The sequence below is a fragment of the Coregonus lavaretus genome (genome assembly GCF_964263955.1).
Source record: "Coregonus lavaretus genome assembly, chromosome: 14".
Lineage (NCBI taxonomy): Eukaryota > Metazoa > Chordata > Actinopteri > Salmoniformes > Salmonidae > Coregonus > Coregonus lavaretus.
Window position 1 is genome coordinate 34,848,535 of NC_140001.1, and position 20,182 is coordinate 34,868,716.

General features: G+C 42.5%; 1 protein-coding gene across 2 annotated transcripts in view; it reads right to left on the reverse strand.

The window, feature by feature from the left end:
• LOC311141936 (hexokinase-2-like) overlaps positions 1 to 20,182 on the reverse strand; it is a 58,450-nt gene that overhangs the window by 13,785 nt on the left and 24,483 nt on the right. For both annotated transcript variants that reach the window (XR_014614254.1, XM_084177452.1), the window contains exons 3-15: positions 17,238 to 17,386; positions 16,783 to 16,902; positions 16,567 to 16,662; positions 13,991 to 14,090; positions 10,984 to 11,167; positions 6,467 to 6,628; positions 5,509 to 5,742; positions 2,995 to 3,299; positions 2,250 to 2,398; positions 2,019 to 2,138; positions 1,593 to 1,688; positions 1,240 to 1,339; positions 902 to 1,085 (exon numbers count right to left, since the gene is read on the reverse strand). Coding sequence is in view for 1 of the 2 variants with exons in the window: in XM_084177452.1 (XP_084033578.1) it covers positions 902 to 1,085; positions 1,240 to 1,339; positions 1,593 to 1,688; positions 2,019 to 2,138; positions 2,250 to 2,398; positions 2,995 to 3,299; positions 5,509 to 5,742; positions 6,467 to 6,628; positions 10,984 to 11,167; positions 13,991 to 14,090; positions 16,567 to 16,662; positions 16,783 to 16,902; positions 17,238 to 17,386 (1,999 nt within the window). In the remaining variant the exon portion in view is untranslated. The remainder of the gene's footprint in view (positions 1 to 901; positions 1,086 to 1,239; positions 1,340 to 1,592; positions 1,689 to 2,018; positions 2,139 to 2,249; positions 2,399 to 2,994; positions 3,300 to 5,508; positions 5,743 to 6,466; positions 6,629 to 10,983; positions 11,168 to 13,990; positions 14,091 to 16,566; positions 16,663 to 16,782; positions 16,903 to 17,237; positions 17,387 to 20,182) is intronic.

The window sequence follows — 20,182 nt, forward strand, 5'->3', positions numbered from 1 at the left end:
TCAATTGGTTAATCTTTCTGGGGTTTTCTGTGAGCTCAATGTGCAATTTTTCTGGAAATGCTCACTAAAAGGGATGTAAACAAATTTGTACACAAAAATTGAGAGAAATAAGCTTTTTGTGTGTATGAAATATTTCTGGGATCTATTATTATTATTTCAGCTCATGAAACATGGGACCAACACTTTACATGTTGTATTTATATTTTTGTTCAATGTATTATTCATTTCTTATATCTCTGTCCATATTGTCCATGGTTTTCTAGTAAATAGCCCATATGTTCGAGAAAATAGCATAATTAATAATAAAAAATAAATCAACAATGTCATTCTTTTCTATTAACTCTGCAACTCTTCCAACTATTTACTAGTTTCACAACTGCCACCAGTTTAACTCCAAAACATTAACAAATACATTGACATAGTAAAATACATTTACAAAGTGTGTAAATAAAGGATATTTCATGCTAAAACCCTCATATTAAACACCAATGGAATTCACTAAATTGATGGTTTATATTTAGAATAATATTTTACAGCTTTGTCATTCTATTTTTTGTTTTAAAATCATCTTATTTAATAGATTTTACATGTGATAAGGCCACACAGAGGGCCAGAGATAATTAGACACCTGTGATAATCTGAAGTACACTAACGGGCCACTAGATGTCCTGTGATAGATTACATACTGGTATACTGGTACAATTAGAAAGTTTCCATTAATATACCCTCCCTTTGCAACCCTAATCCCAGTCTCCAAAGATACATACATCAACTTTAACAAACAGTCCAATAGACCACAGGAAGGAGAGATTTAATTTAAATCAGCACCCCACCTAAAGTCTTTCTTTCTTTCTTTCTTTCTTTCTTTCTTTCCAATTGTAAACAAACAGTAATAGCCTACCTCTGTTTGCCAGGGTTGGTGGAGCAGTCGTCCACGGCTCTGTCGAAGTCTGTGCTGAAGTCGTCCAGCTCCCCGTGGTCCCCAAAGGCCCCCCACTCCATGTTAACACACATCCTCCCCTCGTCCCCCTCCACCAGCTCCACATTCTGCATTTCCTCCATGTAGCAGGCATTGGTGCCAGTACCTGGAGTGACGGGAAATGTGTGAGTGAGTGTGTGTATGTGTGTGAAAGAGAGAGCGACAGACACTCACTTAAATAAAAGGAAGGCAGTTGTTGATTTCTTACAGCCTGTGCTTGTGGTCCAGAAGGCACATACAGTAGGCTATCGGAGACTCACCTACGATGAGGCCCACCTCACACAGTGGGTCTTCGTAGCCACAGGTCATCATGGTGCCCACCGTGTCATTCACCACGGCAACCACGTCCAGGTCAAACTCCTACAAAAACATCAACACAAGGACTTACGGATCACTAACATGGAACCCTTTTCATAACCAAAGGATTTCAGATTTGAGATTGGTATACTTTAATATGAAATTCCAAAAAGGTTACGGTTGGTGTACTTTCATGGTATCATATCCCATTTTTAAAGGATTTGACATCCTACAGGTACTGTAATATGTAACAGCGTTTTGATTCTGGGCAGTGTCGGATTGTGACTAAGCCCAGTGGGTGGGTGTGACCTCTAACCTCTCTGCGGTGGATAGCATCCTTCAGTAGACACACAACATCCTCTCCCTCGCAGCCGGTAGCTTTGAAACCCTTGGTCCACTTTATCAGGATACCCTGAGGAGGAGGAATGGACATCACATTAGGAGGGCGGGGGATGGGCATCTTTACCTGGTCCTGAGCAGAGTGTTGGTTAGTCTATGCTATGTCAGGATCGCAGGCTACAGGCGCCTATAGAATGTGTGAATAGACCATGTGATGCACTTCGCCCACTCCTGTCAACACTTGTCCTTCCTAGCTTTGCCCTTTCAATGAACAGGTGCAGACAGAGCACGTTGACTGTTCAAGTGTTTTCAACGTTTTGTCTGAGAGGTTCAGCACTGGTTCAATCCATACAAAAACTATGTAAATGCATTGAGTTTTGTGTGTGCGTGTTTGCTTTGTTACCTGGTCCAGTTTGTTCTGATGGCAGGGGAAGGAGAAGGTGAAGCCGAGGGGCAAGGAAGCTCCTTTCATACCCATGTACTCCAGGAAGTCAGCGATGCAGTGCACTATGTGGTCAAACAGCTGACAGAGAACAGACAGACAGAGAGTTGTCAAATGACCAATGCAGTGGGACTGTGTGCTCTACCTATAACACAACTTTATTGTCCATCGAGACGGACATTTACGGTTTACCTCCTCTCCAGTGCCCTGCATAGCCTCCTGGGGGATGGCGTAGATCTTGTTGTGCATCTCCACGCTGCGTCTCTTCCCTCCCCGCACGCGCACCAGCAGAACTCGGAAGTTGGTCCCACCCAGGTCCAGGGCCAAGAAGTCACCATGCTCTGATAAGTTCAATGAGTCAGACAATGAGGAGAGTAGCTAAGCAAGCACGATAACACTCCTACATGTTTTAATATTATACTTATAGTTTGGGGATTATGTGCCTTGTTTAAGGACACAACGGCAGTAGGTGTTCACATCCTGGCAGACTTTTTGTCAGCCCTGAATTTCCAACCGGTAACCCTCTGATTGCTGGCTGACCACCCACACATACAAATCCTAGGTACAGCTGGACTGTAGAATTGGTGTATTGATTTGGTAAATTCTTAACTACATGTAACAGCTTAAGGCTTCCTACTCCTCAGTCTCCTGCTATAGTCCTGCCAAGGACATCTGTCTATTTTCCAGGATGTTCAATCAAGGCCTTTCTAAAATCCTAAAACTTTCAAGGATTATCAAGGCCCATGGTGGGTACCCTTCAATTAACATCTTATGGCTCTATCTCCTCCCAGACACACATACTCCTCCCATCTCCCTCCCCTCCAACCTTCTAATCCAATGGTTTTTGAGGAGGCGAGAGGACACAAGGAAATGCAATTGAGATTCTCCCGCAGATACCACCCCTTCCTCTTCTCTCCCCCTCCTCTCCTGACCTTACCTGTGCCGTCGGGGGTGGAGCGGACGTAGGTGGGCAGCATCTTGACGGTGGCCTGGTCATGACTCTCCTTGGCCAGGCCTCTGTTAATCTCCTCTCCCATCCTGCACTTCACCTCCAGCAGCTGCTCCCGGCTCAGACGCAGGGTGTCCAGTATACGCTGCCGCTCGGCATGCTGGGTAGCTAGCCGGTACGCCACCGCCGTCACCATGGCCGCGCCCTTCCCGCTGCCGTCCTCTGAGCGCAGGAAACGTACGTCGCAGTCTGGCACCAGCCGCCGCACCATCTTGTGGAGCCGCCGCGCAAACCTGGGCGAAGAGAGGCACAACTTTACTTTAAGCATATACAAATGTTATTAAAAGTTTTATTAGCTATCAGTAAACTGTTCGTAAATTAAATATAATTTATTCATGTTTCTTATTAGTGAATACATGCATGTATAAACCATTCATTACTTGGTCCTGTCACTAACTGGCACTTGAGGTTTAAGGGTCATTTCCATTGTAATTCCCCTCACAGATATGCAGCTGTTGGTCACAGATACCTTTAAAAAAAAGGGCCTCACAATAGGCCTCAGGATCTTGTCACAGTATTTTTGTGCATTCAAATTGCCATTGATAAAAAGGCAATTGTGTTAATTATCTGTAGTTTATGCCTGCACATACCATAACCCCACCATGGGGTACTCTGTTCACAACGTTGACATCAGCAAACCGCTCGCCCAAATGACGCCATACGCGATTGTGAGGCCGGTTGGACAGTGCCACATTTTTATAAAACGACGTAGAGAAATGAACATTCAATTCTCTGGCAACAGCTCTGGTGGACATTCCTGCTGTTAGCATGCCAATTGCACACTCCCTCAAAACATGAGACATCTGTGACACTGTGTTGTGTGACAAAACTGCACATTTTAGAGTGGCCTTTTATTGTCCCCAGCACAAGGTGCATCTGTGTAATGATCATGCTGTTTAATCAGCTTCTTGATATGCCACACCTGGATTATCTTGGCAAAGGAGAAATGCTCACTAACGGAGGTGAGGAGGAGGATTATTTAAAATACTGTTTGAAGAGGTAGGGTTTCAGATGATTTTGGAAAATGGGCAGGGACTCTGCTGTCCTAGCTTCAGGGGGAAGCTAGTTCCACCATCGGGGTGCCAGGACAGAGAAGAGCTTGGACTGGGCTGAGCGGGAGCTACCCTCCTGTAGGGGTAGGAGCCCAGCCAGCAGTGAGTTGCAGTAGTCCAGACGGGATAGAAGTGCCTGGATTAGGACCTGCGCCGCTTCCTGTGTGAGGTAGGGTCGTACTCTACAGATGTCGTAGAGCCTGAACCTGCAGGAGCGGGTCACTGCTTTGATGTTTACAGCGAACGACAGGGTGTTGTCCAGGGTCACGCCAAGGTTTTTTGCACTCTGGGAGGGCGACACTGTGGAGTTGTCAACCGTGATGGAGAGGTATTTGAGTGGGCAGGCCTTCCCCGGGAGGAAGAGCAGTTCCATCTTATTGAGGTTGAGCTTGAGGTGGTGGGCCGACATCCAATTTGAGATATTTGCCAGGCACGCAGAGATGCGTGTCGCTCCCTGGGTGTCAGAAAGGGGGAAGGAGAAAAGTAGTTGAGTGTCATCCGCATAGCAATGATAGGAGAGACCATGTGAGGATACGACAGTATAGTTTATTCTAGGAAAATTCCTATACTTCACAGTGAGTCATGGCTCTGGTGTGAAACTCAGGGAGTTGTAGATTGAGTGTCAAATTGAGTCTGAATACATTTGAATGAAATGTTTTGCAATTGCATTTCATTTTCGATGTGATGAAAGGACTGGAGTAGTAGTGTATTTGAGCCTTGCTCTGCTTGAGATCTACAGTGTGTCCACAAGGGAGAGAGGAGAGGAGGGAAATGGTAGCACTTGATTTGAAGGTCTTATTTTACATAAAGGCGTAGGATCTTAATTTGACCAGTTTCTCACAGCAGGAAAATAACCCTGCAGCAACAGGAAATCTGAATTAGTGTGTGGATTATAATTAATGGACATTTTTGTAGGGATGGATACATTTTTTGTTAGGGGAAATCAAGTTAAGTGGAAATTACAAAGCCTTTTAAACTAATACACTAAAAGTTTGCAGCAGGGAATTTCCTGGAACAACAGGGTGATCAAATTAAAGTCCAACATCTGTAGAAGAACAGGATGAACTGAAAAACCAACCAAATTCTTGACTGGCACTTGAGATCCGAGGGTCAGTTCCACTGTAATTACACTGTGCACTCTAGTTTAGTTCATTTTAATGCCATTGAAGTAAGAGCACTTCTTCTATACTTCAGTGAGTAGTAACCCGGAGTGGTGTGTCACAGAGAAGATGTAGATTACCTGAGTGTCTAGTAAAATATGTTAAGTGCCATGTCAAGTGCAACACTTCATCTGTTCTATTCTGAATTGGCGGGAACATCTCAAAGCTCACACACACTTGGGCTAAAACACACGCGACACACACTTGTCCACAAAGACTGCTCCACTCACTGTGGGTGGTTCTTGTAGACAGAGCCGTCCACTCCTATGGTTGTCCTCAGCCTCTCTGCAGCCTTGTTGTCTCTGATCTGTCTCAACACAGAGACTAGCGTGGCAGCACACAGGTGGGCGGCCCGCATCGACACCACCTGACACACCCTCTGAGTGGCCACGCAGTCCTCCCCAGATGGGTCCAGGCCCAGCCCCCTTAGCACCTTCTCTGCACTCACCAGACCCTCCTGGTCTCTGTCAGAAAGAAACCACCACCTCAGTTACATACCAGCTTAAAAAGTATAACATTAGGTTTGGTACTTGCTCATCATCATCATCCTCAGCAGCATCATATTCATTATCATCATCAGCAGCATCATCATATTCATTATCATCAGCAGCATCATCATCATATGAATTATCATCATCAGCAGCATCATATTCATTATCATCAGCAGCATCATCATATTCATTATCATCAGCAGCAGCATCATATTCATTATCAGCAGCATCATCATATTCATTATCATCAGCAGCAGCATCATATTCATTATTATCATCAGCAGCAGCATCATATTCATTATCATCAGCAGCATCATCATCATATGAATTATCATCATCAGCAGCATCATATTCATTATTATCATCAGCAGCAGCATCATATTCATTATCATCAGCAGCATCATCATCATATGAATTATCATCATCAGCAGCATCATATTCATTATCATCAGCAGCATCATCATATTCATTATCAGCAGCATCAGCATCATATTCATTATCAGCAGCATCATCATCAGCAGCAGCATCATATTCATTATTATCATCAGCAGCATCATCATATTCATTATTATCAACCAAGTTATATCAAGACACAAGACAGAGTCAAAGAAAGTTCCACGTCATCTATTATTTTATACTTTGATTAAATAGGCCCCCAGTCTCACACATATATTGTACACACACTCATACTACTGACTTGTCGTTTTCTATGGCAGAGACGAAGCTGGTCTGGAAGTGTCCGGTGGTGAGGAGGTCTGGAGTGGTGTGACCCTTGAACACCAGGTCCTCCTTGGCCATCTTCACCAGGATGAGACGCACCAGCTCCCCCATGTACATCCCACTGATCATCTTCTCAAACCTACACACACACACAAATCCTGTCATACTTGGTTGGTACAGGCGAGCACATCAGTGGTGGAGCTCCAATGATTGCTCTCTGTCTCATGGAAATAGTTGGTGTTTAGCTGTATATAGTCAGCTAACTAGTTGGTTGTTTAGTATTGATTCTACCGATGTAATTCATATGGAAACAGCCCAAGCTGCTTGCTATAGCTTGCTAGCTAGCTGGTCTGGCCAGAAAATATGTTTGGTGGTAAATTTGGCCTGCGCTCGCAGTGTGTCAACCTCAGCTGTCACTTTCACTAGCTAGCCGTGCAGACAATCAGTTAACTAGCTGCCGAAATGGAGATCAGGGAAATGTTGTGTTTATCTGTTGGGCTTAAGTTATGGTTTGTCATGTTTGCTAGGTACAGATATGCATTGTTTTCCTCAAATTTGACATCTTAGCTGTCGTGTTATGGTAGAAGCCCGCACAGTGGAGCTCATATGATATTGAGTTGCAGTGATATTTGTTTGCATAGCCAGCTAACAAGTTGCTTGTTTTGTCCTGTTTCTACCGATGCTATTAATTTGGAAACTGTCCCAGCTTCATAACTAATCAGCTAACCCTGCTGGTCATCCATGAACGTCTTTTTGTGTGCTCTATCCTGTCTGATTATCCATCAGTCTGACATATACAGTGGTGTGAAAAAGTGTTTGCCCCCTTCCTGATTTCTTATTTGTTTGCATGTGTCACATTTAAATGTTTCAGATCAAACAAATGTAAATATTAGTCAAAGATAACAAATAAACACAAAATGCAGTTTTGAAATGAAGGTTGTTATTATTAAGGGAAAACAAAATCCAAACCCACATGGCCCGGTGTGAAAAAGTGATTGCCCCATACAGCCTAATAACTGGTTGGGCCACCCTTAGCAGCAACAACTGCAATAAAGCGTTTGCGATAACTTGCAATGAGTCTTTTACAGCGCTGTGGAGGAATTTTGGCCCACTCATCGTTGTAATTCAGCCACATTGGAGGGTTTGAGAGCACGAACTGCCTTTTTAAGGTCATGCCACAGCATCTCAATAGGATTCAGGTCAGGACTTTGACTAGGCCACTCCAAAGTCTTCATTTTGTTTTTCTTCAGCCATTCAGGAGGTGGACTTGCTGGTGTGTTTTGGATCATTGTCCTGCTGCAGAACCCAAGTTCGCTTCAGCTTGAGGTCACGAACAGATGGCCGGACATTCTCCTTCAGGATTTTTTGGTAGACAGCAGAATTCATGGTTCCATTTATCACAGCAAGCCTTCCAGGTCCTGAAGCAGCAAAACAGGCCCAGACCATTACACTACCACCAACATATTTTACTGTTGGTATGACGTTCTTTTTCTGAAATGCGGTGTAACTTTTACGCCAGATGTAAATGGGACACACACCCTCCAAAAAGTTCCAACTTTTGTCTCGTCAGTCCACAGAGTATTTTCCCAAAGGTCTTGGGGATCATCAAGATGTTTTCTGGCAAAAATGAGACTAGCCTTAATGTTATTTTTGCTCATTAGTGGTTTTCCTCTTGGAACTCTGCCATGCAGGCCATTTTTGCCCAGTCTCTTTCTTATGGTGGAGTCATGAACACTGACCTTAACTGAGGCAAGTGAGGCCTGCAGCTCTTTGTATGTTGTTGTTGGGTCTTTTGTGACCGCTTGGGTGAGTCGTCGCTGCGCTCTTGGGGTAATTTTGGTCGGCCGGCCACTCCTGGGCAGGTTCACCACTGTTCCATGTTTTCGCCATTTGTGGATATGGCCCTCACTGTGGTTCGCTGGAGTCCCAAAGCTTTAGAAATGGCTTTATAACCTTTTTCAGACTGATGGATCTCAATTACTTTCTTTCTCATTTGTTCCTGAATTTCTTTGGATCTCGGCATGGTGTCTTTTGAGGATCTTTTGGTCTACTTCACTTTGTCAGGCAGGTCCTATTTAAGTGATTCCTTGATTGAGAAGAGGTGTGGCAGTAATCAGGCCTGGGTGTGGCTAGAGGAATTGAACTCAGGTGTGATAAACCACAGTTGAGTTGTGTTATAACAGGGGGGGCAAACACTTTTTCACACAGGGCCATGTAGGTTTGGATTTTGTTTTCCCTTAATAATAACAACCTTCATTTCAAAACTGCATTTTGTGTTTACTTGTTATCTTTGTCTAATATTTACATTTGTTTGATGATCTGAAACATTTAAGTGTGACAAACGTGCAAACAAATAACAAATCAGGAAGTGGTCAAACACTTTTTCACACCACTGTATATGTACACCATGAACTGAGAAACAATCTGGACACTAAGGGCTTCATAAAATAATTTTGATTGATTGACTGAAAGTGCTGTATAACATCATGATGATACTTTTTACTGTGAGTGAGTGGAATGGGAGGCGTGTAACTCTACCACACAAGATATTATGGAAACCCCTAAGAGGTGATTATTAGGAAGAGAGTATGTGTATAGTTGAGGGAAAAAAAGAGAGGAAGGGAGAGAGGGACAGAGAGTGGTTCCTGACCACAATAGTATCCTATTTGTTGTTGCTGCTCCCCCCCCCCCCCCCCGTTACTCTGTTCCTCTAGGTCCGTGACAAGAGCGAGGGAAGTGATTGGGAGAGTCAGGGCTCAGCACCAGAAGGCAGGGATGAGGAGTTGGAGATTATTGGAGGGAGGATGAAGAGGAGGGAGAGGGGAATGGAGGGAGAGAGGAGGTGTACTTTCTACGTTCTAACAGCTCAGGGAATGACACCCTAAAACCAGTATCAAAATACAGGCAGAACGAACTCCTATCTGTTCCAGAGCTGGTCCTGGATTACAACAAGAAAATGGGCAGGGTTGACCATCTCAACCAGCTCAGGAGCTACTAGAATATTTGATGGACCGGCAGGAAATGGTGGCAGTGTGTGTTTTGAGGGATGCTCAAAATTGCAAAAAAGGTGCGTGTCCCTGAAGGCATTCAAAATGCAAACTGTGCATGCGCTTTGTGATGGATACAGTGGCGGGGAGCCAAGAGTGTGGCACCAAGGGGAGTGGACCGAGTTGTAATACATAATTTGAAAGCAGGCCACTCCCTGGTGCAGTTTGAAGGGCGCAAGAGAGGGTGTTTGGTGTGCATCCAGAGTGGACGCAGGGCAAAGAGTGGGAGGTGTGTAGAAACTTCCTTTGGGTGCTCTGTGTTTTGTGCCACTTTGCAGGATGGGGCCGTGCTTCCAGAAGTTCCATGACATGTTGTAGGCTAAAAGCAAACACTAAGGTGACAGTATAAAATATGAATTTGTCCTACTAATCTCGGCAAAAAATTCTGAAGCTAGCCTAAAACGTAGTGTTTTTTTAATCTTCTCTCTTTATCGGCCTCTATCTAATACTTGTTGCATTTACTGAATTGTTGTCAGTATTATTTTTTACATTTTGTGCCACTTTGTAGAATGGGGCCATGCTTCAACAACTTCCATGAAATGTTTGGTGTAGGCTAAACACAAAACACTTGTGTGAGTGAGTGTGACATTCATTTCTACTACAAATCTTATAGGTAAATTGTGTATGTTTTAAAATAGTATCTGAACAGTTGTTGTGTTTCTGAATCTTTCTCGAGCTAATACTTGTTTAATTCACTAAATTGTCATCAAAGTACTATTTCTACAAGTTGTGTCAGGCCTGGCCTCTACTAAATTGTATTGAGAGAGGTTATCTAACATTTTGAAATTGTCTCTGAATAGTTGTTTGCATTTTTATATTGTAACAGAAGTAAGAATCTTTGCCAATCCAATAGCTTACTTTGTGTGGGTTTCGAAATAATTTCTGAATAGTGTCCTCTGGTCAACTTTTTGATACATTTTTGACGAGGTATATGTAAATAATATTTCAAAGTATAACATATTATAGTTTGTACATTTTTAGAGTAATTTGGTCAAATTTACTACAATTTAAATACTCTTAGAGTTCTTTGTTGTTTTGAGTGTTAGTTCTTTTTATAGTGAGTGTGTCTGTACACAATGGGAGATGAAATTAGTGTTATTCCTATTGAAATGAATGTGGTATCATATTAAAGAGTTTGTGCTCTTTAAAACAGAGTTAACTTGTAATTGTCATTTATTCTTTGTTTTTGAGCTATGTCGGTTTGAAATGTGATAAAATTAGCTTTATTGTGAAAATTCTCAGTAATCTACAGCAGCATTCTTGAATTCTATTGGGGTCTAAAGAGTTAACAAGCTGAAAATGACAGTTTCAACATCAAGCCGGATCTACAAGGCAGCTGGAGGTTGATATCTTTTCCAGGTGGCATTGGGCAACAGACAGAGATGACTAGTGTAATAGACGGTATAGTAGAAGTAGAGGGCGGGCCATGTGTCTGCCTGTCACTCACAGCTGTTTGCCGGGGTTGAGGGAGCCGGCGTCGATCTCCCGGTCGAAGTCTGTACGGAGGTCATCCAGAGCGCCGTCGTCCCCGAACGCCCCCCACTCCATGTTGACACACATCCTTCCCTCGTCCCCCTCCACCAGCTCTAGGTGACGCATCTCCTCCATGTAGCAGGCGTTAGTGCCGGTACCTGGGGGGCAGCGATAGACAAACATGGTCATACTGTTGGCAACAGGCACATAAGGCCTCCAAAAGGTCCCCCCCCCCCCCCCCCTCCATCTCTTCTTGTCCTGAGCCATTTTAGATTCCTCTTTCCAAGCCCAGGTGAGCCCTACAGTAGTTTGGTCTTGAGCTCAGCTCCATACAGGGATACTCTCAAATCTGGAAACCAGCAGTACTCTGTCCCACCCTCCAGGCTTGGATACAACCGAGTATCCCTGCTTTACTATGTGCCAGCTACTTTTTTCCAATGATCAGCAAAAGAGTGTTTATTTTGTTGAACAATAGATGCTGGCTGTTTATTTATTTAATCTGTTGTTTTTTTTAACGGGGTGTTTTAAATTCAATCATTTGTATATTTAGCATGCATGACTAATCTGATGACAAAGAAAATGAATCTCTAAAGAGCATATGTGGACATTGAATCATCAACAATCACGCTTCAAAATCTAATTTCAAGGTTTAGATTTGTACAGAGGTTTCAATGCTAAGCCTTTCTTACCACAACACCAAAGCACGATTGAACATGTCACAATAAACCCAGAGTAGTTGCATTATTTACATACTGATTATACTCCCCTCCACATGTATTTGGACAGTGAAGCACATTTTGTTTCATATGAGGCGACAGTAGAGAATGTCAGCTTTTATGTGAGGGTATTTTCATACATATACACTGAACAGAAATATAAACACAACATGTTAAGTGTTGGTCCCATGTTTCATGAGCTGAAATAAAAGATCCCAGAAACCTTATTTCTCTCAAATTCTGTGGACATATTTGTTTACATCCCTGTTAGTGAGAATTTATCCTTTGCCAAGATAATCCATCCACCTGACAGGTGTGGCATATCAAGAAGCATGATCATTACACTGGTTCTGGGGACAATAAAAGGCAGGAATGTCCACCAGAGCTGTTGCCAGAGAATTTAATGTTCATTTCTCTACCATAAGCCACCTCCAACGTTGTTTTAGAGAATTTCGCAGTACGTACAACCGGCCTCACAACCGCAGACCACGTGTATGTGGTGGGCGAACGGTTTGCTGATGTCAACGTTGTTGACAATTACTCCAGTCGCCATTCAGTTACTATTGGGTAAAACATAACCAAAACAAACTGCAAATGCATCCAACGAGTTTGTTGAGTCACAAACTTTATGTAGTCATTTCGTGCATTAATTACCATATAAGTGAATTTGTCCAAATACTTATGACTTCACATGGGGGCGATTAAATATAATAATAATAATAATAATAATAATAATAATAATAATAATAAAAATTGCCATTTAGCAGACGCTTTTATCCAAAGCGACTTACAGTCATAAACGCATAAATGTTTTACGTATGGGTGGTCCCAGGAATCAAACCCACTATCCTGGCGTTGCAAGAGTCATGCGCTACTAACTGAGCTACAGAGGACTTTCATTTCTAAACAGTAAAACATATGTATGAAAATACCCTTAAATAAAAGGTGATATTTTGTACTGTCGCCTCATATGAAACATTTGATCTCAAATGCAAAATTGTGCAGTACAGAGCCCCCCCAAAAAAATGCTTCACTGTCCAAATACATATGGGGGAGAGTGCATGTATGGACTGTATTCACACAATGAAGGCCTCTCAGCACATCAGTTTTTAGAAACATCAAAACATTGAAAGTGACCACCAAGAGATCCTATAATAATTCAGTGTTCTATATGTAATTCTATGTTGAGAACATACAGTGCATTCGGAAAGTATTCAGACCCCTTGACTTTTTCCACATTTTGTTACACTACAGATTTTTCTAAAATGGATTAAATAGTTGTTTTCCCCCTCATCAATATACACACACACACAATACCCCATAATGACAAAGCAACAACAGGTTTTTAGAAATTTTAGCAGCAAAATAAAAATCTGAAATATCACAATATTGAAGTACTCAGTACTTTGTTGAAGCACCTTTGGCAGCGATTACATCCTCGAGCCTTCTTGGGTATGACGCTACAAGCTTAGCACACCTATAATAACAAAGGCCCTTCTCCCCCGATTGCTCAGTTTGGCCAAGCGGCCAGCTCTAGGAAGAGTCTTGGTAGTTCCAAACTTCTTCCATTTAAGAATGATGGAGGCCACTGTGTTCTTGGGGACCTTCAATGCTGGAGACATGTTTTGGTACTCTTCCCCAGATCTGTGCCTCGACACAATCCTGTCTCGGAGCTCTACGGACAATTCCTTCAACCTCATGGCTTGGTTTTTGCTCTGACATGCACTGTCAACTGTGGGACCTTATATAAACAGGTGTGTGCCTTTCCAAATCATGTCCAATCAATTGAATTTACCACAGGTGGACTCCAAGTTGTAGAAACATCTCAAGGATGATCAATGGAAACAGGTTGCACCTGAGCTCAATTTTGAGTATCATAGCAAAGGGTTGAATACTTACTTATGTAAGTAAGGTTTCTGTTGTTTTGTTTCTAAATGTGCAAAAATGTCTAAACCTGTTATCGCTTTGACATTATGGGTACTGTCTGTAGATTGATGAGGAAAAACATTAATGTAGTCCATTTTAGAATAAGGCTGTAACGTAATAAAATGTGGGAAAAGTCAATGGGTCTGAATACTTACCCGAATGCACTGTAGGGAGCCAGAATATTGCAAGTGAGTCCTATTGATTGTGTATGGATTGCATTCATGATGGAGTGCTCAGTACCTCGCTCAAAATACTGGGATTGAGAACATTGTGTTGGATTACACAAATCACAGAAATTCCCACTAATCCCCATATATGTTAGGATGGAGAGGGACTCACCGACAATGAGGCCTATTTCACAGTGATGGTCGTCATATCCACAAGTCATCATTGTGCCCACAGTGTCATTGATTACCGCCACAATGTCAATGTCAAAGTCCTGGGGAAAGATAGAAACAGGTCATAGTTAACTATTTAGTTAACAAGTGACTCACTTGGCCAGCGTGCGGTGACTGAAATCATTACGCATGATGCAACTCCAAGATGCAGGGTGTGATCAGGGCCCGTATTCAGAAAGTGTCTCAGAGTAGTAGTGCTGTTCTAGGATCAGGTCCCTTCTGTCCATATAATCTTATTCATTATGATCTAAAAGTTTAAACTGATCCTAGATCAGCAGTCCTACTCCGATGTTATTAGCAGCCAGTTTAATCTGTTTTATATTTTTTGGGGGGCCTACTCCAGTCTCCTTTTCACCTCATTTAACACTTGATTGACTTAACAAAAGGCATATCTCAATAGGTGGTTCAGGTATGACATAACACAAGCGGGGGGATGGGCCTTTCCTCTTTTGTTCTCTATTGCTCCTCTATTGTTCCTTAAGAAAAGGGGGAGGCCGATGACATCACATCAGACCAATTCCTTGAAAGCCCTACTCAATGAACTTTGCAGTTGTGTAAAAAGTGTATTACAAAGGATATATATTTTTATTTATTTTATGTACCCTTTCGTGTGTGTACTTTACTGTATTTATACTTGGGATATTGCTTTTCAACAGGAAAACTCAAACTAGCTTGCAATTTTGCTAGCAAACTAACTGGTTATTACTTTTCAAGTGGTAAAAGACAGGGAACGAGCCACAGCAGTTCTGCTTCATACATGAATGTAGAAAAGATACAAGTGCAACAGAATAGGTCCGGACCCTGTCCAGCACTGGGCGCGAACCAGCAACTCTCTAATCCCAACAACACCGTCACAAAGCAGCATTAACGTTCCATAGTTCCAAGGGAAACAAGCCTCTGTCCTGAATTGACACTGAAATCTAAATGAAACAGTGGCACAACATGTTGTCAAAGCAACAAAATGTGAACCTCGGGGTTGCATTTAAGAGAGAGCGAGCAGCTAGCTAGTTCAGCCAAGAAGTCTCTGGCAGAGCTGGTACTTCTGCTACATGCTGTGAAAGCAGCTGTGTTTTAGCAAATCTCTCTTTAGAAATCAACAGCTTATGTTAGTTCGAAATCCGTGGATGACACAGTTCACAATATAATGATGACCTATTCAACTATAATTAGGTGCTTTTCTTGGAAGGATGAAAACACATAGTAATTCCATTATAGATCAGTGCAGCGGTCAGGACATGAGCAAAGCACAAGAAAAGACTACCATCCTATTTTTCCCGCCACGCTTTTGGAAAGCGTAGTGTGGACTTAGCAAGACATGTGGACGGTGCATGCCCTGCATTCAACGAGCGATCGCCCCTGGACTCACCACTGACTAGTTCATCATCAGACAAACAACAAATAAACAGAAATGTAGGAAAATAAGACAAAACGGCTAGTGAATACTGAATAGCTTAGCAGACAATGGCATTCTCTGCATCTCTAGGGCCTCAAACCAGGCTCTATACACTCCAGCTGCATTCCCATAATTTTCACGTAAATGTACATTTCCATAATATTCTCCAAAATGTTTCTGTAAATGTACATTCCCATAACTTTCCTCCCATAATTCCCACAATTGTCTCACAGTATTGACCAAGGATACTTGAGGCCTGCCCGTTTAAGGCCCCTTGATGTAGGCACTGACTAGGCAGACTGGCCAATAGCTTTTGTCAAACATCCAGACTTTTGTATACAAGGAAAAAAGGAAAGATATGCACATCCAAATAAAACATTATAAAGGAATGTGTTGTGTAACTCTTGTATTGTAAAACAGATTGCATCAATAAAGCAAAAAGTGGGCTACGACTTACCCGAGTGTTTTGAATACACCCTTAGACATGGAAGGAAAACTACTGTAAAGCTCAATATGAAGAGTTAAACTTAATGTTCGCATACAATAATGGGTAAAAACATTATGGATTTTCTTTGTGAAAACAGCAAGCATGGGAACAGACAAACTCAGACATGTCAGCTACTAACAAGCATTATTCCGTGTGTAATATGGTTCCCCTGCCTATTGTTATAAAATATAAATATAATTTGTTGGATTTATTATTTTTATCTTTTAAATCACACAGAAGAACCTTGGGGTATCTGCCTATTGTGTTATAAAAATCTATATAATTTGTTGGATTTATTATGTATTTGTGTGCACGCATCTTTTATTGGGACCGGTTTTAGGCACCAATGAATAACTTCTAAACCCCCAAGCGGGTTGAGTGCGACGGTATCTTTCTAAACTTGAATTAACACTGGGTTTCAGTTAGCCTTGATAGTGCTGGCCTGAAGCCTTCATGCCATACTTTCCGCATAACCTTAGTGGGTCAGATGATATGTGTAGCACACAATATCTGGAAAGCTCCTAGGAGTCCATAAATGATATGTATGGGGGAAACAGCATGATGTGGCAAGGTAGTGCTGCCACTGCAATGGCTACTCAGTGTATAACCTTGGCCCATTAACTTTCTATTGACTCACCCCTCTCTTTTTGATGGCTTTCCTCAGAAGGCTGACCACGTCTCTCCCTTCCACCCCGTGTGACTTGAAGCCCTTGGTCCATGACACCAGAATACTCTGCATAAAGACGCACACAAACAGGCAATGAAAACTTCTGGGGCATTCTGAAATCTCAGTTATTTCTTTCCCTTTAACTTTCCAATGCGGTCTTCAATGGTCACCCTCCTTATTCCTCACCTCATCCAGTTTGGTCTGCTGGCAGGGGAAGGAGAAGGTGAAGCCCAGAGGAAGCTTCTGATTCTTTATTCCCAGCTTTTCCAGGAAGTTAGCTAGACACTCAGCAATGTGGTCGAACAACTTAGGGAGAAACAGAGGGGTGTTCTGTGTTAACATACAGCAGCAAACTGGTCAATGTGCTAGAAAACCCTTCAGCTCATTGATATGATTGGTTGTTTTTCCAACCCCATTTCTTTTGTATAATAGCTAAATGATAATGTTGCGGTAAAATATTACAAATATTACTTCATAGCCCTTATCAACCACAATTGGCATGCTGACTGCAGGAATGTCCACCAGAGCTGTTGCCAGATAATTTAATGTTCATTTTCTCTACCATAACCCGCCTCCAACACAGTTTTAGAGAATTTGGCAGTACGTCCAAATGGCCTCACATGAATCCTCCCCCCTCTCACCTCTGAGCCGCTGCCCCTCATCAGCTCCTCAGGAATGGCATAGATCTGGTTCTCCATCTCCACCTTCTGCTTCCCGTTGTCAGACACCTTCACCAGCAGGACCCGGAAGTTGGTCCCACCCAGATCTAGAGCCAGGAAGTCTCCCTTTTCTGGTGGATAAACAAAAAATATAATCACACTGAAGAAGGTTGGCCCCTAAAACATGTATTTTTCACAGCCTGCTTTAAAGCAATAAAACAAAAAAACGCACACATACCACTCACACACTACAGTGCTAACTGCAATAGAGATGGTATAGAATACAAGTGTGCTACCAAATATTTAAGTGGGAATGTGGTGCTTGTCTAGTTAAATATACTACAAGTCTTCCATATAGCCTGTACCACAACTAGCCCTAATGGTATTTTTAATGTAATAGGGCTCTTTTATAAAAAGCGCATGTAATTCTACCACAGCCTTTATGAAAGCTACATAGCTGCAAACAGATATGACCACAAGCAGCAATAATGTGATTGAAGCAAAGTCTCTCGAGCCAGACGACTTACTTACGCAATCTTTGAAATTCCAGCTTTTTCTGCTTATTGCCCTACCATAAACATCCCCTTAACAACAACATAGAGGAACTAGTAGCTAGCAAGATGGACATGAGGTTGTTTTTAATGACCGCATTTAATGACTATTTTGTGAAGAGTAGTTTTAACACTAGCAGTATTTGAAACCAACCAGTGCCAGGGTTGTCTATCATTTACAATTTTCTATCATTTTCAATTTGTGATGTCAGATACAAACAGCACAAAGTAGGTGGGCAAAATGAGGCTAACCCTGCTCTCTTGCCTAAGCTCCAGCCCCCTGTTGCCCACCAGCCTGACAAGCCAGAGGCTGCTGGAGATGACACTGTCTGGAGCCCATCAAAGTTCCCCTTCATGTCCCGTCCAACAGCATGCCATCCTCAGATAGGTTTACAAACAGCAGGGAAGGGAATACAGTGAAATGATAAGGAATGTCTACAGAAACAATCTGTGTTCAACAAGTAGTGGCAGAGGTGGTTTAGCAAAAACACCTATGCAACCCTTAACACCTATAAAAAAAAAGTGAACCCCCCTCCGTTCTATGTACAGTATGTGTTAAAACAGTACCCGACTCAGAGACTCCTGCAGTGGCACAAACAGAGGCTGCAATGGCTGATGGCTTCTCTCGCTCTCCCTCCCTCCCTCTCAGCAATACTAACCAAATACGAGCCTCAAGAGCCCTCACCAGACATCGGCTTTGAAATGTAATGTCTGTTCTATTTAATCTAATTCTATGGTACCAAAATAGCCAAATTTCTTTGAATGCCCATTGAAGGTTTAAGTAACCCTAGACTCTGGCCCTTCCCTCTCCCCCTCTCCCCAGGTAGCAAGCGTGTGTTTGGGGCACTGCTGGATGTGTCTGGCTCCATGACTCTGTGTCTGGCGGAGCTGAAGACTAAGCAGGCCTCTCATCTGGGACCAGCTGCATCACAACACAGTCAGGTAAACTAATCCCCCTCTCCAGGGATGAAAGAAAAGCGGTACGGTCCGGTACGGCGTCCCAGCATAATAAAGAATGTGGTACGCCGTACCAGTAAAACATGAGCCCATCACTATAATTAAAACAAAATGGTGTAGTAGCCTACAGTTATCATTATCGCATGGCTTCTAAACAGCTTCTACCCCCAAGCCATAAGAGTCCTGAACAGCTAATCATGGCTACCTGGACTATTTGCACTGCCCCTGCACCCCAATCCCCTCTTTTACGCTACTGCTACTCTGTTTATTATCTATGCATAGTCACTTTAACTCTACCCACATGTACCTATTACCTCAATTACCGACTAGCCGGTGCCCCCGCACATTGACTCTGCATCAGTACGCCCCTGTATATAGCCTCCCTACTGTTATTTTATTTTACTGCTGCTCTTTAGTTATTTGCTTTAAAAAATATATATTTAACACTTTTTGTATTTTTTTATGCATTGTTGGTTAAGGGCTTGTAAGTAAGCATTTCACTAACGTCTACACCTGTTGTATTCGGCGCATGTGGAAAATAAAATTTGATGTCAGAGGCATGAAACATTTGCGAATGGACTTGAAAACTGGTGGTATAGCCTACCCTCCAGAATGCGATGTAGTTAGATGAAAACACTGAAATTTGGCCAAGGCAGAGATGAGTGGCCGACACTGAGATGCTCGCGGACAACAGTGGACGCATAAATTCTGGTCTACACTTTTTGGTGTAACAGATGTCTCTTCCATTCACCACTGGAAAGAGTGTTGAAGGGACAGGTGAGCTCCTGTCCAAGTCAAGCACTGGGCACTGCAAGTGGATGAATGTGCACGGGTAGTGCACGTTCACGGGTAGTGCCGTGCTCGACTTGGACTGAAATATGTATGCACTCACTAACTGTAAGTCGCTTTGGATAAGAGCGTCTGCTAAAATGACTAAAAATAAAAAATAAATAAAATAGGTGATGGTACTTTTGAGCTAATATTCTATAAGAGGAACAAGAGCTCAAGTGATAGAAACATTTTAGGTGTCGGTACTCAGGTCAGGTGAGCTCCTGTCCAAGTCAAGCACTGGGCACTGCAAGTGGATGAACGTGCACGGGTAGCCTAGTAAAGGAGACCTTTGAAGTGATTGTTTGACAAATTAGATGAAAACATCATGACTGGTTGTGTTTATGCCACAATAAAATCTTTACGACTAGGCCCTCAGAGATCCTATTGAATTAATAGGGATTATATATGTAATTATATGATTAGGCAGATTTTAAAAAATTCAGGGCACGCATATACAGTGACTTGCAAAAGTATTTATCCCCCTTGGTGTTTTTCCTATTTTGTTGCATTACAACCTGTCATTTAAATGGATTTTTATTAGGATTTCATGTAATGGACATACACAAAATAGTCCAAATTTGGTGAAGT